Source organism: Chiloscyllium plagiosum, chromosome 20 (genome assembly GCF_004010195.1).
Source record: "Chiloscyllium plagiosum isolate BGI_BamShark_2017 chromosome 20, ASM401019v2, whole genome shotgun sequence".
NCBI lineage: Eukaryota > Metazoa > Chordata > Chondrichthyes > Orectolobiformes > Hemiscylliidae > Chiloscyllium > Chiloscyllium plagiosum.
The window spans coordinates 61,388,204-61,411,566 of record NC_057729.1 but is presented as its reverse complement, the minus strand read 5'-3'; the positions used below and the strand labels follow the sequence as shown (position 1 = coordinate 61,411,566).

Below are 23,363 nucleotides of genomic sequence, written 5' to 3'. Positions count from 1 at the left end.
CTTGGTTACATGGAATAGGTTCAAGCGCCTGATTGGGCTCTGCCTGCTCCTATTTAACAGCTCGATGTGCTGACCAGACCCAACCTCTTCCTTGGAACAGGCAGGAGAATTGAATGTGTTGTCCCTCTTCTTGATCAGTAATTTCGATGGGCTGAATAGCTTCCAAATATCAGTGCGTAACAAGCTTGAGATGCTGAATGAGCTTCTCTTTTAACTGTGGAAATGTACAGTATCTGTCCGTGCTGTTGTATGAATGTCACAGGCACTTTAACAGCACATGACTGAATTTTGTCCAGGTTTTGCTGCACATGGACACAGATTGGTTCAGGAGCTGAGGGGGTGAGGGGCACATTGTTCTGAACATTGTGTGATCTTCAGTAACCCTCCCAACTTCTGATCTTGTGATGGCGAAAGACATTGATGAAACAGCTGAAGGTGTTTGTGCTAAGGAACTAACCTAAGGATCTCCTGAAGAAATGTCCGGGGACTGAGAAGACTGTCGACCATTGATCTCAAGCATCTTTCTTTGTACTCTGAAAGACCCCAACGAGTCGGGAGGTTACACCTAATTCCCATTCAGCTCAAATATATAGGTTGTCCCGATGACACCCTCAGTCAAATATTGCCTTTATATCGTGGCCATTCACTCTTCCCTGAGCCCCTATGTTCAACTCTTGTTCATATCAATAGGTGACGGTGCATTTCTTCTCACAGAGGATAATAGCTTTAAATTAAGGTTGTGTAGGTATAGGACAGATGTTAGGGGTAGGTTCTTTACTCAGCGAGTCGTGAGTTCATGGAATGCGCTGCCTGTGGGAGTGGTAGAGTCGGAATCTTTGGTGACCTTTAAGCGGCAATTGGATAGGTACATGGATGGGTGCTTAAGCTAGGACAAATGTTCGGCACAACATCGTGGGCCGAAGGGCCTGTTCAGTGCTGTATTGTTCCATGAAGGAAGGGCTGTTGATGTTATACACATGGGTTTTAGTAAGGCGTTTGATAAGGTTCCCCATGGTAGACTAATGGAGAAAGTGAAGTCACATGTTGTGCAGGGTGTTCTAGCTGGATGGATAAAGATCTGGTTGAGCAACAGGAGACAAAGAGTAATAATTGAAGGGAGTTTCTCGAAATGGGGAAAGGTGATCAATGGTGTTCCTCAGCAGTCAGTGTTGGGGCCAATGTTGTTTGTAATATACATAAATGATCTGGAAGAGGGCACTGTTGGTATCATCAGCAAGTTTTCAGAAGACACGAAGATTGGTGGAGTAGCAGAAAATACAGGAGGATATAGACAGACTGGAGAGTTGGGCAGAAAAGTGGCAGATGGTCTTCAATCCAGAAAAATGTGAGGTGATGCATTTAGGTAAGGCTAATTCGAGAGCAAATTATACAATGAATGGAAGAGCCTTGGGAAAAGTTGATGGGCAGAGAGATCTGAGAGTGCAGATCCATTGTATCCTGAAGGTTGCTGCACAGGTGGATAGAGTGGTCAAGAAGGCATATAGTATGCTTGCCTTCATTGGATGGGATATTGAGTCTAAGAGCTGGCAAGTCATGTTAAAATTGCACAAGACATTGGTTCGGCCGCATTTAGAATACTGTGTACAGTTCTGGTCGCCACATTACCAAAAGGATGTGGACGCTTTGGAGAAGGTGCAGAGAAGGTTTACGAGGATGTTGCCTGGTATGGAAGGTGCTAGCTATGAAGAGAGGTTGAGTAGGTTAGGTTTATTTTCATTTGAAAAAATGAGATTGAGGGGGGACCTGATTGAGGTTTACAAAATCATGAAGAGTATAGACAGGGTGGATAGAGACAAGCTTTTTCCCAGGCTGAAGGATTCAATAACGAGAGGTCACGCTTTCAAGGTGAGAGATGGAAAGTTTAAGTGGGATACACGCAATAAGTACTCCACACAGAGGGTGGTGGGCGTTTGGAACGCGTTGCCGGCAGAGGTGGTAGAGGCAGGCACGGTAGATTAGATTAGATTAGATTACTTACAGTATGGAAACAGGCCCTTCAGCCCAACAAGTCCACACCGCCCCGCCAAAGCGCAACCCACCCATACCCCTACATTTACCCCTTACCTAACACTATGGGCAATTTAGCATGGCCAATTCACCTAACCTGCACATCTTTGGACTGTGGGAGGAAACCGGAGCACCCAGAGGAAACCCACGCAGACACGGGGAGAATGTGCAAACTCCACACAGTCAGTCGCCTGAGGCGGGAATTGAACCCGGGTCTCAGGCGCTGTGAGGCAGCAGTGCTAACCACTGTGCCACCGTGCCGCCCACTTAAGATGTGTCTGAACAAATGCATGAGTAGGTGGGGAGCAGAGGGATACAGATGCTTAGGCATTGACCGACAAGTTTAGACAGTACATTTGGATCGGCTCAGGACTTGCAGGGCCGAAGGGCCTGTTCCTGGGCTGTAAATTTTCTTTGTTCTTAATTTTTTATGTCAGTCAATTCTTGAAAGGTTTTAGCATTGGTGTATCAGGGAAAGTTAGGCTGCTAATGACAGAAAAAGCTGCAGCTCCACAGACTGTCAGGAGAATTACTCATTGTTATTCATCAGTCGTAATATCATTTGCCCAAAAAAAAAATGCATTCAATATTGGGCCAGTCTTTGACAGCAGGGTCAAATGAACCAAGCTTCCCAAACAAAGGCGTGAAGAAAGAAAATGCTTACCCCAACTCAAAGACAACTGCTGCGAGTGTGTTTCTTCAGGATTGTGCTTTATTCTCATTGCCACCGAAATAACTCCACAGAGGCAGGTATCCTGTCACCAGCCACTCTTTATTTACACATGAACAACCCTAGTCTACAGTACTGCCTAATACAGAGTCAGGCACCAGAGTGTCAGTATCCCTGACACTCAACCGTTTTATGTCAGCCAGGACTCCTTGATTGGACCAGATTAATATCCCCAATCAGGGCACTCATATTCTATGATGTCTGGCTAGCTGACCTCGTTATAATCACTACACCACCAAGTGCTACTTTTGTACTGCATAATAAAGAGTTATCACCCTCTTGTCGGTTGTCCTCATCGTTGCTCATCATGTGGTGTTATCCTTATCCTCAGCCTGAAGCATTACTCAACTCTTAAAGTAGTAACACTGAATTGCCTGGCACTGCAAAGAACAATGCACAACAAGCCTTCCTCAGCCAAACATTGTTTAAAGTGCAACAGAAGAAGAAATGCCCCCAAGGGTGCAGTATGTACACTGAAGTCTCTTGAAAATCAGTAAGCCTACTTCTGCAGTAGTTCAGCATTTTCTCTTAAAAACATTTGTTAATTTTTGAATAATGTGGGAGTGGGGCATGAAACTCAGCTCCATTCATTTTTTGGGCTGATTTTTAAACACAGTCATAGCAACATTTGTTAAGCAAATGTGTTTATTACCCATTGACCTTTTGAATACTTCAGTCAAACAGGTTTTTCACGCTGTTGGATTTGCTTGTTATTTTCTATCTGCTCATATATAACTTGAATTTTCACTTAATACAAGGAAACAAAGGGACTTTTAGACAGGGTTGGAATCATCGCTCACGTCAGCTGTTGACTGAAACCCATTGCAATCCTGGCTTAGCCAGTCCAAGTACTGCATCTTTGAACTAATAACCCAAGCCTTTAGGTTCAATCTCTAATTTGATCTGACTGGCAACGTAATGAGCTGGGAGCCAGCAAAACTGCTCTGCTTCACAAAAGGAACTAATATGGACAAAACTTGGTGTCCATGCAACTGTATTCAAGGAATGAGCAAGGGGCCAGAAATCAAGAAGAAATAAAACCTAGCAACAAAACATAAGAACTGTGATAACAATTTATATTTTTATAGCACCTTTAATGCAATAAAATATTCCTAAATGCTCCACAGGTATGATTACACTGATATTAGTGGTTATCAAAGCATGGTCAAAGAGGGAGCTTTAAAGGCTCCTTAGAGGAGGAGAGGAAAGCAGATGTTTAGGATGGAGATTCCAGACGTTATAACCCAATTGACTGAAAGCACAGGCAACAATGAGGGTTAAAATCAATGAGAGGAAGTAAAATATTAATATTAAATGCATTTAAAAAGTGAATTTCTATTACAATTGTTCACCTTCAGCTTACATTATAGAATTTTGCTAATGTCTTGTCACCACACTGTTAATGTTAAGAGAAGTAAGTTGTGGGTATTAATTAGCTTCGACTAAATATAAATAAAGGCCAGCTGGGACACAGGCTGTTAGATGAGAGGTGTAATGTTGAGCAAATCAATAAATCTTTTTCAGTAACGAAAAGCTATGTTTCTGGGTTTCTGTTGCATTAATTGACTTAGAATTTGTTAACATTCATTCCATTTCCTGTATTATTTACCAACTCCAAAGGAATGCAAATGATGCAGTACTTCCATACCAAACACTTTTATTTGCCCAGGCTGCGATAATAAGAGCAGGCCCAGGTTGCAGCAGCAGCAGCGGGGTGGTGGTAGCTGCCTGTGCAGCTGAGCACAGCCTCAAATTAACAGAAATAAATGGAAAGAACCCCAGAAAACGAACAAAAATCATAATAAACAATAAAGAAAAATAGAAAATCAAAACAAAGTCTACCTGAAACAAGGGGGAGGAACAAGAAAAAAAACACTCCTCCTCGGTAGGAAACACCAACAGCAGTAATAAGACACACTGACTGTGTGGTCCAACCAGTTCAGAGGTTAGTCCCCTCTCCCTAACACACAAAGTGGAGAGTCCTTCACACACTGATCCACCTCCCTCAGAGACAGCTCTCAGAGTGAACAGAACCTCTGAGACTCCTGTTTATACCAAACATTTATTATCTGAAGACAGAACACTAAGTCTTCATTACACACAGCTAAAAAGTAATTTAAAAACTTGGATTTCACTAAGTAGTTCACTGTTGCATCAAAATCATCTCCAAACATAATATCAACAACTTTTAGAACCAAATTGTTCTATCTTCATATTTTTCTGTCTGGAATTATAAAGTATTTCTGATAATTTAGCTAACAAACTAAGACCTACCCCAAAATAGCCTCTGTTGGATTTGCTAATGGGATCTATAATGCCTCTGTGCCTTGAGTCAAGATGGAGGGAATTAGAGATTGTGTCCTCCTTCAGCTTGCCTGGAACTGACTCCCTATCCAAAAGAGGACAGTGCATCACCGTGGCCAGCTTTCAGCCACCAGCTTCACTCTCTGGCTCACCAGTATCATAGCAATAAATGACATTAAATATTATTTGGATGTTTTCTCTTACTCATTTCCCAACACTGATTTATTTAAATAAATGGACAGAATGTGCTACTTACATTGGTCAGAGAATTCTTCTTGTCAACAAGAGCTTCCTTTAGAACTAATTGACCAGTTTTTGCCACCTGCTGAAGACTAATCTGTAATTGCCCCAACAGCCTGTAAAAGAAGATTAATCATATGAAATAATTTACCCCTTCACTTAATTATTAACTTCCTCTGCAACCTTTAAAGACATATTTTGATTAGTGTGTCATCAAGTGTTCATAGAGCTGTACTTTCCGACACATGACCAGAGATTATCTTAGATCTTGTGATAAGAACATCAACATAGGAACAGGGGTAGGCCATTCAGCCCTTCGAGACTGATCTACCAATCAATGAGATCATGGCTGATCTGTGGTCTAACTCAATATACAGTCGGTTCTGATATAACACGATAATTCCATTCTCATGCAATCTTATGTTATAAGAAAATCGCACAATAGCAGCACCATTTAAACTAATGGGACCAAGATCGCATTATAGCCAATACAGGTAATGAAAGTTTGCATTCTACAACTAACAGTCTAAATTCTTCAACCACATTAAAGCCAATTTGTGTTGAAGAAACATGCATTATAATAGAACCAATTGTACCTGTCTTTGACCCATATCCTTTAATACCTTTGCTTAACAGAAATGTATGTATCTCATATTTAAAATTAACAACTGATTCAACACCCACTTCTGTTTGTGGAAGAGAGTTCTAAACCTCTACCACCCTTCTACACACAGCACTTTTACATACAGCTTCCTAACATCTCTCCTGAATGGTCTGACCCAAAGTTTTAGACTATGCCCCCTAGTTCTAGAATTCCCAAACAATGAAAATAGTTTATCTTTATCTACCTTATCTTTTACCATTAATGTTTGAAGGCTTCAATCAGATCACCCCCCTAACCTAAATTCTAGAGAAAACAGGCCTCATTTGTACAATCTATCTTGATAATCCCTGAAGTCCAGATATCATTCTTGTAAATCCATATTGTGCCTCCTTCAAGGCCAATATATCCTTCTTAAGGCGTGGTGCCCACATCTGTCCTCAGTCTCCAACTGGGGTCTTACCAGGGTTTTGTGTAACTGCAGCGTAACTTCTCCATCCTTATACTCCAGTCCTCCAGATATAAAGGTCAGTATTTCATTAGCTTTCCCTGATTACTTTTTATACCTGTTTGTGACATTTTCAAGATCTATGCACCTGAACTCCAAGTCCCTTTGGCTGTCTACTGTATTTAATTTCATCTAGAAAGTATCCTGATCTATCATTTTCAGATCAAAAGAGATAACCTCATTCTTGCTTACAGGATTTGATAGATCCTTCTGACTTCAAACTTCATTCCCCTTTCTTTTAATCAATAAGCTCAAATTCCCTGTCCTTCCCTAAATGAAGTAAGATTAATTAAAAAACAATCAATAGTTTTATATAAATCACCTTGTTAAAATCAGCTGATGATCCAAATATTTTTCAGGGCAACATTATCAGGGATTGATCATAATTTGATGAATGACGAACAAAGAACAAAGAAAATTTACAGCCCAGGAACAGGCCCTTGGGCCCTCCAAGCTTGAGCCGATCCAAATCCACTGTCTAAACCTATCACCCAATACCTAAGCATCTGCATCCCTCTGTTCCCCACTTACTCATGCATCTGTCCAGATGCACCGTAAATGAATCTACCGTGCCTGCCTCTGCTACCACTTCTGTAACGCATTCCAGGCTCCTATCACCCTCTGTGTAAAGTACTTGCCGTGTATATCCCCCTTAAACTTGAACAACGCTGTGATTGTTGGAGACAGCCACTGACTCAGATTTGCAACATTATCTCCAAGATAAACCAAGTGCTTCCTTTCTCAAGTTCAATGTTAGAGAGAATGGACTTCACGCAATGTAGCTTGTACCATATGCCAGTAAGATAAAGAGCAGGAAGGCATCACCAGAATAACACTACCCTCTAGACAGGAGCATTTGCCCTCACCCCTCACATCCCAGACAGAAGCACTCTCACCTTCACATCTCCCCCACTGCACCCCAGAAAGGAGCATCCTCATCCTCACACCTTTCCCACCACATCCCAGACAGGTGCACCCCTACATTCACCACTCCCCCAAAACAACCCAGACAGAAGTACCCTCACCCATCACCCCTCATGTCCAAACAGGACCACCCTCACCCTCACCCCCACACAGGAGAACCCCCACTCTCACCCTCACCCCCAGACAGGAGGACCATCACCCTCACCTCTTACCCCTACCCTCCCGAGACAGGTGGATTTCAATCCTCCAAACCTACACACCTCCACCATAGACCAATGCACCAATACCTGCCCCACTCCAACTTCTATCCCCACCCTCTGCACCCATCTCCACCAGACAAATTAAAATCCTGCTGTTAGTTTTAAATCCAAGCCCTTAGTTCCCTCCCCAATAAAATCCTATTTACTTAGGATGCTGTTTGAAAAACTGACTCTGAGCCCCAACAGTTGGCACTTGCCTGTTGCTGAAGAGTTTGCTGTGGTTATAAACTCGAATCTCCAGCATCTCTTCAATAATGTCTTGTCCATAATGAGGCCAACGGAATTCCTGCAACAAACAATCGGCTACATTTAGGAGAAAGTGAAGACTGCAGATGCTGAAGATGTCAAAGAATGTGGCCCTGGAAAAGCACAGCAGATCAGGCAGCTTTCAAACAGCATCCGAATTCCTGATGAAGGGCTTATGCTTGAAACGTCAAGTCTTCTGCTCCCTGGATGCTGCCTGACCTGCTGCGCTTTTCCAGCGCCACACTGTTCAAATCAGCTACTTTTAACAATGCTACAGGCACAATGTCACAGACAAATACAACCACAGTGTTAATAATTGGATTTTTTATCCAATATTTCAGCACATTCTGTGTAAATCAAGACAGTGCTGGATGTCCCATGTGCTGGGTATTATCAAACTGAGGATTTGAGACTCTGGATCAGTGGTGCTGGAAGAGCACAGCAATTCAGCCAGCATCCGACGAGCAGCAAAATCGACGTTTCGGGCAAAAGCCCTTCATCAGGATGCTGCCTGAATTGCTGTGCTCTTCCAGCACCACTGATCCAGAATCTGGTTTCCAGCATCTGCAGTCATTGTTTTTACCTTGAGGGTTTGAGACTGCCTGGTCATACACGATGATTGTTAGGGACAACTTCTTCACGCAGACAGTGATGTGTATATGGAATGGGCTGCCTGAGAAAGTGTTGAGGCAGGTACAATAGCAACATTTTAATAACATTTGGATAGTTTTATGGATGGGAAGAGTTTAGAGGGATATGGATCAAATGCAGACAATTAGAATTAGCAGAGTGGCCACCATGGTCAGCATAGACCAATTTGGACCAAAGGACCTGTTTCCATGCTGTATTACTCCATGATTCTATCACTGTATTACACTCTTGCAAACATCCACTTCCAGGACAGTCATGTAGCACCATCCCTTGTTTTGCTCTAACAGTCACTGAAACTGACACTATACGCTAGATTCCCCAGTTACCATTGCAGCAATATGTGAAAGAATATAAATATAGAAGTACAATAGTTTAGACAACTAAAGCAGAGATGACAACAGAATCCAGACCAGGATCTAGTGAATGCTGACTAGACCCAAGCAGTTTCAGCCTGACAAAGTGGGTTTTAAACAGGGAACTGTCTCAGAACTGACAGACGTGAAGGCAGTAAAACACAAACACTGAATGCAGCCTCAAAGCCAATTGCTTGGAACCAAAATAACACAAAATCAGGACTCAAAGTCATTCACACCCTTAGAGCAGACTAGTAAACGACCAAAGAATCCTTTCATCCCCAGTAAACTCTCTGATGGAGGCTAAGGTAGCAGAACAGGGGAATGAGCTCTTGAACGAAGCTTCAGGACTAGTAAGGGTGAGTCAGTGGTGAAAGAAGATTGTGGAGGAGGGTCAGGTACATGGAGGAGTTCAAGAGGGATCCAGGGAGGACAATGGCGGTGGGCCATTGAGTAAAGTGGAAGAGGCCTGGCATTCTGGGTGGGTGAGAAATTGATCAAGGTAAGAATCTAAGGAGCCCAGAGGGCTTTGCCAATACTGTCCCCATTGGGTCTATCTCAGAGTCTTGTCGAGCAGAGTCTTTACAGGACTTCAAGTTCACCTACAACATTTCAATTTGACCTGCAGAGTGCTGAGTATACTATTGGAAACTAACGTAAACACTCAAGAAAGAGTGAGCAAAAAAACACATCATTTATTCCACAATTACGGACATGTTGTTATGTCCCTGTAATCACATTCCGTATTAACCTTAAGGTATGCCAATATACTTAACTCTCCAACCAGGAGCAATAATCATGTTGCATGCAAGAACAAAGTAACACCAACCTACTCAATTTAACCCTCAACGGCATTGCAGTGTCCGTATACTTCAAAGGCTGCAGTGGTTCATGAGCAATTAGGGATGAACAATAAATGCTCGCACAGACAGCGATGTCCAAGTCCATGATTGAATAAAATTAATTTAGAAGAAAAATGTAAATTTGGAAACACCTGTGCATCCTAAAATAACTCCATGAAAGCCAGTTTCCCGTCACCCTTTATTTAGACGCACATTGTCCATGATACTGACTCGGCTCCTAGAGCCAGCTCCTGGAGTGAGCAGAGTGCCCTATATGCCTGTTTATATCTGTCAGCCAGGACTCCCTGATTAGACCAGGCTAACAGCCACAATCAGGAACTCATTTTCTGAGGTCCACCTGGTTGACCTCATTACAATCACTACATCCCTTCCCCTCTCAGTCCTAGGATGTAGCCTCATTCTTTTTCCTGTAGTTTCTCCTGTGGCGTTTTTGCATCAGGTCCAGTTCCTCTGACTCTGCCTCAGATACTGGTGGTGTGTACCAGACCGAAGCCCGTCTCATGCACCTGGAACATCCGCGGTAACAGCATCGAGGCCATGATACCTGCTATATCCATCTTGCCCTCAGAAGCTTCTTTGACGCTAGGTGGAAGGAGGGAACTCAAGGGGCTTTGACAGCCTTGCCGAATGTTCAGAGGGGGCAGGTGTGCTTAGCTCCTGTCCCATTTGTGAGGTCGCAGCTTTTATGTGGTCCACGTGCTTGTTCAGGACCACCTCTCCTACCCAAACTTTGTATGTCACAGGACCTGACCTCGTGTCGACCATATCTCTTACCCATGCAGGGCTATTCCCCTGGTTTCAACACCAAACTTCATCCCCTGAAGTAAACTGCCTCTCTGTCTTAGCGGAGTCGTGATGCCGTTTTACATTCCCACCTCTCTCAGATCCAGGAAGACCAGATTTTTCCTGGTGCAGAATCTTGTCTGCATTAGCAACTCTACTGGAGCTGTCCCTGTAGTTGCGTGAGGGGTGATCCTTTAACCAAATAAGAACCAGAACAGTTTGGTATCAAGTGAAGCTCTAAGCTGTTTCTTTAAGCCTGCATTCAAAGTTTAGACTGCTCTTATGGCCAGACCATTAGATTATGGGTGTTAAGGAACTCTTCTTACATGCCAAATGCCATTCAACTTTAGGAAATAATCGAATTCCCTGTTGTCTGGGACCAGCACCTCCAGGAGTCTGTGTTTTGCAAAAGGTGCTTGCAACTTTTCAAAGGTCATCACCATCTTTGACTAATGAACTCTATGTATATCTAACCACTTTGAATGGGCGTCCACAATGACTAAAAACATGCATCCCTTGAAAGGACCGGCCTAGACAATGTATAACCATGTCCAGAATTTACCCGGCCATTCTCATGAATGTGGGAGAGATGCTGGCGGTATCTTTTGCCCTTGTCAACACTATGGGTATTGTCAACAATGTGGCTATGTCAATGTCCAATCTTGGCCACCAGACATAACTCATTGTTAACATCTTTTTATTTTGGAAACCCCTGGATAACCCTGGTGGAGTTCAGCCAGTATCTGGCAGTGACCCTTACCAGGGACAATCACACTTGCTCCTCATAATAATATGCCATCCTGTATGATGATCTGATTTCCTAGTGGCTAAAATGGTTTCAGTTCAGGTTGTGATGATCCTTTTGTTTCCCACATCACCACCAGCTGTTTTAGTTTTGTCAGGATGGGATTTTTTTTGTGTCCACAGTCTGATATTGTCATTGGTGACCGGAAGGGTGATCAGAAAGTTTAAAACCAGAGCAGACTCTTCTAGTGACGGGACTACCAGTGGTGTATCATCAGTGCGAGGCTGTTCAAGGCATCTGCATTTGCCGCTTGGCCTCTGTACTTGATCAGAATAAGAGCCCACTGCTGAATCAGATTGAAGCCATAGGCAGCATGATCCTGTCCTATATAAGTAGCCTTAGCAGGGTTTGTAATCCATTACTACAAATTTATGCCCATAAAGGTATTGGTAAAATGTTTTTACAGCAAAGCTGACTGCCAAATATTCATTCTCTGTCTGGACATACCTTCGTTCGGCATCAGCCAAACTCTGGGAAGTTTATCGGGAATTCCTCTTCATTGGGCCACCAGTGTGTCAACACTTACCCCAATACCATACAGGGAGGCATCGCATGTCAGCACCATATCGTACTTGGAATCATAATTTGCCAACAACTTAGTCTACAATAGTTGCTTCTTCACTTTCCCAAAGGCTACAACTTGGCTACAAGGCCATTTCCAAGTTGACCCTTTATCAGTAGCAGATGTAAGAGTGCCAGGATAGAGGCCAGGTTACATATGAATTTTCTGCAATAATTCACCAAAGGTTTTAGTATCTGGTCCCTCCAGAAAGTTAGGTTTCTAGTAACCAAGAAAGCTGCTGGTCCACACGCTGTCAAGAGAATTACGCATTGCTTTTCATCTGCCCCAATGTTATTTGCCCAGAAAAAATAGCTCATTCTTTCCACATACTGGGTCCAGTCTTTGATGGCAGGATCAAATTAATCAGGTTTCCCAAATAGCAACATGATGTCAGAAATGCTTGCCCCAATTCAAAGACAAAGTTCAAAGTTGCAAGTGAATCTCTTCAGGGGCGTGTTTCGGCAGGATGTTACTCATGCCCCCCCTCCCACACACACATTAACAGCACAGAGGTGGAGTGAATGGAGAGTGTCAAGCTCCTGGGAGTGGTCATCCACTTTCTTGGACTTTTCATGTGGACGTACTGGTTATAAAGGCCCAACAACGTCTCTTCTTCCTCAGGCAGCTGAGAAAATTTGGAATGACGGCTAATATCCTTGCCAACTTTTGTAGATGCGCCATCTAGGGTATTCTGCCTGGATGTATCACTGGTATGGCAAGTGTACCATTCAAGATCGGAGATGGTTACAGAGAGTGGTGAACACGGCTCAGACAATCACAAAGGCTAACCTCCCATGTATAGAATCCATGTACCAAGCCCACTGTCAAGGAAAGGCTGCCAGCATTCTCAGATCCATCCCACCCTGGCAATGCTTTTCTACAACCTCTACCATCGGGACACACCACACACACACACGCCGGTTTTGTAACAGTTTCAACCCTACTGTTGCTAGAATACTGAATGGACTCACAAACTCTTAACATTCGCCTGTACCTGTGTTTTTGTTTTTACTGCTGTTTACCTATTATTTACTCATCTATGCTACTTAACTATGTGATTTGCCTGTATTTTTCACAAGACAAAGCTTTTCACTGTGTCTCGGTACACGTGACAATAAATTCAATTCAAATTCAGTTCATTGCCACTGTAGAATATTTCACCAAGAAAGACATCAGTGTCCCCAAAACACACTGTCCAACAGTAACTCACTGTTGCAACTGAGTAACTCACTGAAACAGGATCACTGACTTGGGATCAGGAGCTGAGTCACATGCTTGATTGGGATGAAGAATTAATTGGGAGTAATTAAGGGTAGTTGATCATTAGATAACGTAACACATACACAAAACTGGGACTGTTCAGTTTATTAAAATGCTTGGAATTTCATTTAATCTCAGCTATTTTTGTAGTTCCTCAAATTGAGGATGTAATGAAATAACAGTATAGCCCGGATGAGAAGGAGTGGGTTGAGGGATAATCCCATCCAGTAGAGAAATCCTCTCTTCATAATGGCAGTAAAGCAGCTGAATTGTTCCTTCTCTTACAATCCTCAAAGACACCAGAGAATCACTGCCAGTGGGCATGTCGTTAAAGTGACATTTCAATAACATACCTAGTTAGGATGAAGAATGCAATCCTTTCAGTTGGTGCAATGCTATTCTCAATTTGTCAGTATATTAGCGGATAGGAATCCAGTGACTATTCACATTAGGAACCTGGGTGTGTTTGTGCTGAAAATTGATTGCTTTTATACATTGCAGTGCTGTTTCTCAACCTTGGATCCAGGTGGAATGTTTGTGAATCTCCACATCAGGCAAACCTACGGGTATTTCCTCTTGCATGAGGCCAGCTTAAACCAAGTGTGGGCCATTGCATCCCAGTCCTCAGTGGCTCTGAACCTACTCATCCCAAAAATAGGTGTTGGATTTAGCATGGTCAGAATAAAGTTGGAAATGGAGAACAGAAACCATACAGGCAAATGGCACTGGACAACAAAGTCAAGACAGTTTCATTCTGCATTCAGTTGATTTAGGACTGATCCAGAAATGCTTAGTCACCTTGAATTTGCAATGTGTTCAATTTTCCATTGTTAATATCTCAAACATTCATCAAAAGAATTTTAAAAATACTTTTCTCTTAGCATTTTAGACCTGTTAGCTTGCACATATCTTCAGAACTCTACACCTCCAAAGTGGGAGAGGCAAGGAGAACTTTATACAGAGTGTACTAGGAAGGACTCAATAAGTGAGTCATAATGTGTTGCAGCATTTATTCTGTAAATTAGCAGCAAGTCACTACTCAGCAGCCCTGCGGTTTAGTTATTATGTTTGTGTTATGTACAACCTGCCCCACCTTTAACAAAGTTAGGTGGAGAGCTTGGAATCTATTGTCAAAGAAACAAATCACAAATACCAGAACACTTTACAAATCTGGAAACAGGCCAGAGTTTGGATGAGGATATATTTTAAAATGTCACAATTTTTGCTCAAATTCAGTCATTGATGAGAAGTGAAGTGGAGGCCCAGACTGTTCAGAGAACCCAGAGCATGTTTAAAGTAGTGCAACAATCTCCAAACTGCCTGGCCAATACTTAACCCTCAAACAATATCCCAAAATGGATAAAACTGTTTAAGATTTTATTTGCTGTTTGAGGTCATACCTAAATGCAAATTGGCTATACCTTTTTTGGCATTACAGTAGTGAGGACATTTCACTGCCAAGGCAAGGAGGAAATGGGTGATCAGGGGGAGTTAGCGACCAAGGAGCTTGGGTGATTGGAGATGTGAGCAGTTGGGGAGAGTGGGTGATCAGGGGGAATGCAAGTGTCACGGGAAGTGGAGTGTGCGGGGAAGTGGGCAATCAGGGGTAGTGGGCGATCAGGGGGAGTGGGCGATCGGGGAAAGTGGGCGATCAGGGTCAATTAATAAGTGGTCAGTGGGGAGTTGGTGATTGGGTGTAGTGGGCGATCGGTGGGGAGTGAGCTATCAGGGAGAGTGGGTAATTGGGAGCGTGCGTCAGTGGGGGGGTGATGATCAGTGGGGAGTGGGCAACTGGGAGGAGTGGGCAATTGGGGAGAGGGAAATCTTTGGGGGGTGTGGGTGATCTATGGGGAGAATGGGTGATCAGTGGGTGTGGGTAATTTGGGGGGAGTAAGCACTTGGGGTGTGGCCAATCGGAGGGAGAGGGCAGTTGGAATTTTTTGATTATGGGAAAGTAATTGTATTGTTCATCTGCAGAAACAAGAACAGTGAATAGCCTCCCCATCAACCACACCCTCACCCACATACTCCCCCACCATGGCCCCTCCATAGTAACACACATAACCACACACACACATAATCATACATACACACATGCACACCTTTGATCTTTAAGAAAGCGCAGAGACTGGAGAAGTGGTAACAGGAGCTGGTTTCCCATTACACGTGCTCTCTTTTGTCCATTTTCCACCTGATTCAGCACAGTCACAACTTACTGCCCAACTCCAACTGATTAACATAAAACATTTTTGGGACCATGTCAGTGATTGGAATCAGGCCAGCCAGATGGACCTCTTAGCATATGAATTCTCTCATTGGGGATGTTAATCTCATCCAATCAGGGAGTCCTGGTTGAAAGAAATAAACAGGAGTAGCTGGCGAACCGGCAGGAATTAGAGGCCAAAGTCTCGGCTTGCCTCGGCCACTGGATAGGACTGTTCTGAGTATTGTCTTACAGGAGTCGAGTGACGGTCATAAACCAACTGGTGGCTGCCATGCTGTGGTACCAGCTGGTCCCTTTGGTCCCTCCTCCTGGTTTTGTCACTGACATCCAGAGAACGTTGGTCAACTTCTTCTGGGACAAAATGATGCACTGGGTCGCTGCGCAGGTCCTGAGTCTCCCTATTGAGGAGGGCAGTCAGTCGCTGGTGTGAGTTCGCAGCCAGGCCGCGACGTTCTGCCTTCAGATCTTGCTGCAATACCTTTACATTGAGCCTCCTCCTAGGTAGTGTGCCCTGGCAACGTATTTTTTCCGACAGGTGTGCAACCTCAACTACAACACGCAGCTCCAGTTTGTCGACCATGACGGTTTGGAGGTCGGCCTCAGGACGTTGCCTGTCTTTTACCAGGACCTGATCACTGTCTGGAACATGGTCAAATCACGTCGCGCTGGCCCTCCGGCAGGAGTAGCAGCTGTCGTCAGGGAGCCGTTGCTCAGGAATCCGCACCTCCGTACTCGCGGGTTCGAGTGGCTGTCAGAGGGGAGGGCCGTGGTGGCAAGGGTGACCAGGGTTGGGGACGTGCTGGGTTGGACGCAGGACACAGCAAGCAGGGCAGCGGTAGACATCCGGTACGTGGCCACCACCATCCGACGCCTTAAAACGGCGGTGCTCGGACCCGACGTAGTGCCCCAGTTGGAGGATGCTTGGGTGTGCGGTGGGATCCCGTCCGCACTTACACCAGCCTGGATGGAATTTCACATTGGCCCCAGGGTACCGTACTTTCCGCGGGAGCGTGTGCCCCACAACCTGAGCCGCCTCCGGAATTTTTATTTTGTTCCCTTCCAGGGGGTAAAAAGGAGGGTCCCATATAGACTGCTGCTGCACACCGTCCACCTCTTCTCCCTCATCCACCGTCCGGACATGCCTTGACGTGCCCATTTGCCACCGGGCGGTGGGGATCCTCAGTGGAGGGCTCTCTACGCGGGAGTCCTCCCCCTTTCTCGGGGATCTGGGGTGGAGGGTGCTGCACGCAGCAGTCCCCTGCAACCGCAGATTGCGGTGGTTCACAGACTCCCAGCCCAACTGCTTGTTCTGTGGCGCTGTGGAGTCCGTGGACCACCTGTATATTGGGTGTGGGCATTTGCACTCTCCTTTTGATTTTCTAGTTGCACATCAGTCCCAAGTTCCTGATCTTTGGGCACCCCATGCAGAAGGGGAGGGTAGGTCAGAGGATCTCCTTGTGGGTCTGCTCCTGAGCCTGGCCAACAGGTCCAGGCAGCAGGCCATGGAATGGGTCATTATGGCCGATTGCCTGCTCCTCTTCCGCGGCTACGTCAGAGCCCAGGTGTCCCTGGAGAAGGAGCACGCAGTATCTACCAACTTCCTCGAGTTGTTCAAGAAGAGGTGGGCACTGCAGGGCAGTGGAGTGCTTTGTTTCCCTTTCCAACTCTATTTTGATTGAATCCCTACCCTTCCCTTCACTTTTTTGATCACGCAGCATTGCCCTTTGATGAGAAGGGCATTGCTTGTCATTGGCCACTTGGGTGTTTTCTTTCTACCTGGTGGTGGAAATTAAATAAAGATTTGTACACCTGTTGTCTTTCACTGTGTCTCACACAACATGGGTGTTGGGGAAAATATAAGCAATACCACACTTAGGCAGTAGTGTGGGAGGGGAAAGAGAAGAAAATAGAGAAGAACAAAAAAAACAAAAATAGAAAAAAAAAGAAAAAGAAAAAATATATGTAAACAAGAGTGTCAGGGGTTCTGTTCACTCTGGGTGCTGGCTCTGTGCTGGCTGGATCAGCGTTGTGTATTATGCACATGTAAATAAAGGGTGACTTGATTATGGGATACTGGCTTTCGTGGTGTGGATTAAGATTATCAGAAAGTCAAATCAGTTCAAGCCTGTGAAAGAACAACATGTTGTCTGTAACCTATACATTTGTGATTCATGACTTTTAGCTTTTGTTCAGCAAAAACATCCCAGGAGAAACAGAAAATGTTGAGATAATTGAATAGTCAATTAGTTATTCACTCTATGGCATGAATGTTCCTTAACTGGGACTTGAGGTTAACATCATTAATTGCTGAGAAAACTACATGTTGAAATCTTACCTCATTGAAGACAGCTTCATATTCACATTTCACTTTCCTAGTCAAGTGTGTATAACCTGAGAACAGATGAAGAAACATATTGTTAATTTTTATGTCAGTCATGACAGGTTTTTAAAGCCAAATGATTTAATAAATTCTAAGAACTGAATGTCTATTCTATCCAGTTGAATTGTGAGGACAGTTCAATGAGAAATTGTCAATGTCCATCTTGCCCACTTTCTATCATCCTGATAACCATATTACAATATTGGACTTACTAACTCATCACAATTTCTATCTCTATTTTGGCATACAAGAGAGGGAAGAGTAATGGTTGGGAAAACAGACAAGAAAATAGAATTAATGTTGAAATCTAGTCAGCCATTGGCATGAGCAAAATAAACTTGCAGGGTTATTGGGTTAGAGCAAGGTATTCGGATTGCTCTGCAGCATGGTCTTGATGGGCTGAATGTTGGCCATCTATGCTGTAATAACTCTGCAAATCTGTAAATTTGTTGCAGTCCAATCAGACTGCTGTCTATCTATGTATTATCTTATTTACAAGTCTGATTTTATTTATTATTTTTGTCAATAACTCAATGTTCTAAAGCTCCTTAAGCAATTACACTGTTAGGACTCATCTTTTCCTGTTTAATGATGAACTTCAAGAAGATGTGGACAGGTTGGTGAAATGGATGGAAAAGTGTGAGATGAATTTAATACAGAGAGGTGTGAGTGATTTGTTTTTGTAGGAAGGATACGGGGAGAAAATATAAAGGTACAATACTACAGTGGCACACAAGCAGAGTCACCTCATGAAGATTGTAGGATGAGTTGAATGAAGCAGTTAATAAAGCATTCAGCTTTATAAGTAAGAATACAGAGTGCAGAAGCAAGGAAATTATAGTGAAAATTTTATAAACACTAGTCAGAATCAAATGGAATACTTTGTACCAATGAGCTGAATGACCTCCGTCTGTACCATGACAAATCTATATAAATTCCAGAATCAACATCTTTGTTTGGAAGTGTTACAAATACAAGGTATTACAATATTATTTTGTTATAATATTTCTAATTTAGGGTAAAATAAAGAGGGTCATATGACCTGATTTGTGTTGTGCCAACAATGAACCAGCAAACTTGGTTGTTAAAGATTTTAAAAAGGCCCAAGTTGTTTCATTGGGAAGAAGGTGCAAGATGGTCATGCCTGTAAACAATGATTAAAGCATTATGTTGACTATTGGTCTCCAAAATATTAAAAATATTAGGAAAGTTGTGTTTTATAAATGCATAAGCATACATTTATACTTTAAACTGTCTACTTAGTTCCAATATTTACTGAAGTTAGAAGTTTAAAGAATAACTAAATTACATTTCTACCTGAATACAAGGATTATTTGACTCATGTCACCATGCACATTAACTTTGAGAAGTAGGGGGGGTGAAGTCCATGGAAGACACTGTTGAACTGATGTTCAGTTTGTCAGTTTGTGACAGGAATAGAGACAGAGGAGAGAAAGAGCAGAGCGATAGAGACAGCAAAACCTTTTGGTTGATCATCTGCGAATCTGGATGGAAGCTCATGCTCATAAAAAAGAAATTGGGTTCACAGGATTTAAACAAGACCGGAACATTCGCCTAGCTTTGGTTAAATGGAGGAATCTGAGTGCACAAACTAAATTAATCATGACGAATTCAAACATTGTTGCTGAAATGTGAATGCAATTTAATATAGCAAAGGAATGGTTATGAAGTCAATCATCTCAGCTGCAGGACATCTCTGCACCTTTCAGCTGCCTCATCAATGATCTTTCCTCCATCATAAGGTCAGAAGTGGGGATGTTCACTGATATCCAATTACACAATGTCCAGCACCATTCATAACTCCTCAGATACTGAAAATGTCTAAAATGCAGCAAGGTCTAGACAATATCCAGCCATAACCTGACAAATGGTAAATAAAATTTGCACCACACAAGTGCATGCAAAGATCATTTCCAACAAAAGAGAATCTAACCATCAGCCCTTGACAATCAATGGTGTGACCGTGACTAAATCTCCAACTATCAACAGCCTTGGGTTGCCATTGTTCACAAACTGAACTGGACCAGTCATATAAGGACTGTGAGTAACTCAACTCCTGATTTCCCAAAGCCTGCACACTATAAGACAGAAACCAGAGGTGTGATGGAATATTCCGCATTTGCTTGATGTGTGCAGCTCCAACAACACTCTAAAAGCTGGACACCATTCAGAACAAAGCAGCTGACTTGTTTGTGGATGTGGGTCTAGGTTAGAGTGGTGCTGGAAAAGCACAGGTCAGGCAACATCTAAGGAGCAGAAAAATCGATGTTTTGGGCAAAAGCCCTTCACCAGGCTTTTGCCCAAAGCTTTGATTTTCCTGCTCCTCAGATGCTGCCTGACCTGCTGTACTTTTCCAGCACCACTCTAATCTAGACTCTGATTTCCAGCATCTGCAGTCCTCACTTTTGCCTGTTTGTGGATGTGGCGCTACTCAGCTCCTGAACCCCTAACAGTCAGTATCAGTAGTGTGTACAATCTACAAGACGTACTGCAGAAATGCACCAAGGTATCTTAGACAGCATCTTCCAAATCCATTACCACTACTAACTAGAAGGACAAGGGTAGCAAGCATATGTGAACATTAGATTACTTACAGTGTGGAAACAGGCCCTTCGGCCCAACAAGTCCACACCGACCTACCAAAGCACAACTCACCCATACATTTACCCCTTTACCTAACACTACAGGCAATTTAGCATGGCCAATTCACCTAAGCTGCATATCTTTGGACTATGGGAGGAAACCTGAGCACCCGGAGAAAACCCACGCAGACACGGGGAGAATGTGTAAACTCCACACAGTCAGTTGCCTGAGTCGGGAATTGAACCCGGGTCTCTGGCACTGTGAGGCAGCAGTGCTAACCACTGTGCCACCGTGCCACCCACAACACCTGAAAGTTCCCCTTCAAGTCACTCACCTTCCTGACATGGAAATAGATCACTGTTCCTTCACTGTCATTGAGTCAAAATCTAGGATTCCCCTCCCTAATGGCATTGTGGGTCAATCCACAGTAGGTGGACTGCAGCAGTTTAAGGAGGCAGCTCACCACCACCTTCTCAAGGGCAACTAGGAATGGGCAATAAATGCTGGGCCCAGTCAGTGATGCCCAGATCCCATGAGTGATTTTTTTTAAAGGCAGAGAAAAGTTGGATACATCCAAACACATAAATTAGGAACAGGAGTGGACCATTCAGCTTCTCTAGCGCGTTCCTCCATTCAATACGATCACAACTGATCTGATTGCAACCTTGAAGGTGCATTCTTTTCAACCATTTCTTTTGAATTGTCCAGGTGAATATAAATGAAAAACGTAAAGCAATACTCAAATAAAGCTGATTTTGGATTTTGTTAATTAGATGTGCTGAATATTTAGAATAGTCTTTTGTATTAAGATACCCAAAATAAAGACATTAGGATCGCTCAAGATGCAGCTTAATTCTGAAAGAGGGATTTCATTATTTAGTACTAACATGGCAGCCTTTGATGAATTAATGACCAATTTTCTTTATTATTTTCTCTGGTCCTCCTGTCTGGTTTCTTGTCTTCTGAAGTGAAAATTAAGAGACAAGGGCAGTAGGAGAGATTGTAGCAACTATGGGATAAATATTAGGAGAATAATCATTAATAATGAATAATGGTTCAATTGATGACATTTTGCTGGAGTATTTGTAATGGAGTGTTACATTAAATCAATACTTTTTCTATAGATGATTCCAGGCCTTTTGTGCATGTTCAGTTTCTCTTCTTTTTATTTCAGATTATCAGTATCTGCAGCATTTTGATTTTGATCTGCCTTTCTATCCATGTACCAAGGTAGTGAATTAATCACATAAGTTCTTTTTAAATTTCGTGGACTGTGGGTGACACAAAGCCAGCATTTGTTGCCTATCCCTAATTGCCCTGGAGAGAGAACGGCGATGGTGATACACCCTCTTACTGCAGTCCTTGGGATGCAGGTAAACACACAATACTATTGGGGAGGGAGAACTAAAATTTGGACTTAGTGAGGGAAGATGGTGAACATATTTTAATTCTGGATGGTGTGTCATGGTATTCCAGCTATGCATGTGAAGTAACTCCTGAGTGTAGGGAAGGAAAAGTCCCCCCACAGGGAGTCTCACCCCTGGCTCCACAACATGACAGTACAGGAAGGTAAATTCGCCATAGGGGTAAAAACAATGACTGCAGATGCTGGAAACCAGATTCTGGATTAGTGGTGCTGGAAGAGCACAGCAGTTCAGGCAGCATCCAAGGAGCTTCGAAATCGACATTTCGGGCAAAAGCCCTTCATCAGGAAGAGCTTTTGCCCGAAACGTCGATTTCGAAGCTTCTTGGATACTGCCTGAACTGCTGTGGTCTTCCAGCACCACTAATCCAAAATTCGCCATCGGGCTGCTTCAGAGAGACGACTAGTGGTGGTTTAACCTGAGCGTAAACGCCGAGGGAAGACAGACCATCCAGCGGAGCTAACTGACACCCTACTGCAATACTGTCCACAATCGGATACTTTTTCCTAAACTTTCTGGTGACGCTGAGACTTTTCCCGGTTTCCAGGCTTTCCCATCGCAAACAGCTGGGAGTCTCCCTTGGGGAAGAAGCTTTCAGCGCGGCTCCTTACCTCGGAATGTGATATGAACCTGGCGGTCATACTTCCCACTCAGGTTAGAAACCTTCTTCAGAAACAGAGTGAGAGACATGGGGAGCTTTCAAATCACGCTGCTGCAATTGTGAACGTTGTTATTTCCCTTTCTGAAAGTGCAAACATGGTCTCATCTTGGTGAAATGAAACTGCTGGCTGGGGTGAATCGTGAGGCAGACTCTTAACTGCTGAAAGCTGCCGGGTTTCGAGCCTCCTCTCTGCGTAAAACAAGTTGCTCAATCAGATTCCTGGTTTATCTGTCAAAACACCCACACCCAATCCAAAAACTTCACAATTAAAACTCTGATGTTTCCGCCCTCCAGCCGCACATGGAGAAATATCAACAAAATGAATGATTAAATGGTTAGGTAACTTTCTTTATATGCAAAACAAACACAAATAATTTTCAATTTTCACATCTTTACACGTCAGCTTTGTGTTCAAACTCCTGGAACCTCTACATGTATTTTGGTCTTTTCTGACTTTGAGCTTTATTTCCTTATTCCAAATGTATCGCGAATATGGCCAACCCCATCACTGCAAGCACTTCTTTGTCCTGAATGCCAACTCTGACTCACCAAACTGTAATTAAACTTAGTAAAGAATGGTTATCATGTTTCACACATACTTATGACAGAAATAACAAAGAAATGTCAAGGTGAAGTATTCCTTTACCTTCCTTTCTTCTGTTAATAACCGCGTTTTACTAAAAGAAGGTAATGACAAGATGGGATGTGCTGTAAATTCGCTGTCCTAGATGCATTAGGTGATGTTCTAATTTTTCACAATTACTTTGGCTCTTTCACTACTACAGGGAGATCAAAACCTAAACTGGCTTATAACACTGCAAAAGGCCCATGAGGGGAGGTGACAGCCTGAATGGTATTATCACTGACTACTAATCCAGAGACTCAGGTAATGTCTTGGGTTTGAATCTCACCAGAATTTGAATTCAGTAATAATCTGGAGTCTAATGATAAC

The 23,363-nt window shown here is 43.3% G+C and overlaps 1 protein-coding gene across 1 annotated transcript in view; it reads right to left on the bottom strand.

The window, feature by feature from the left end:
* LOC122559891 (fer-1-like protein 4) overlaps positions 1-22,627 on the bottom strand; it is a 349,022-nt gene extending 326,395 nt beyond the window's left edge. The window contains exons 1-4 of the mRNA XM_043709999.1: positions 22,362-22,627; positions 17,678-17,733; positions 7,793-7,881; positions 5,319-5,418 (exon numbers count right to left, since the gene is read on the bottom strand). Coding sequence (XP_043565934.1) covers positions 5,319-5,418; positions 7,793-7,881; positions 17,678-17,733; positions 22,362-22,440 — 324 coding nt within the window. The 5' untranslated portion in view covers positions 22,441-22,627. The remainder of the gene's footprint in view (positions 1-5,318; positions 5,419-7,792; positions 7,882-17,677; positions 17,734-22,361) is intronic.
* Between the last annotated feature and the right edge of the window lie 736 nt (positions 22,628-23,363).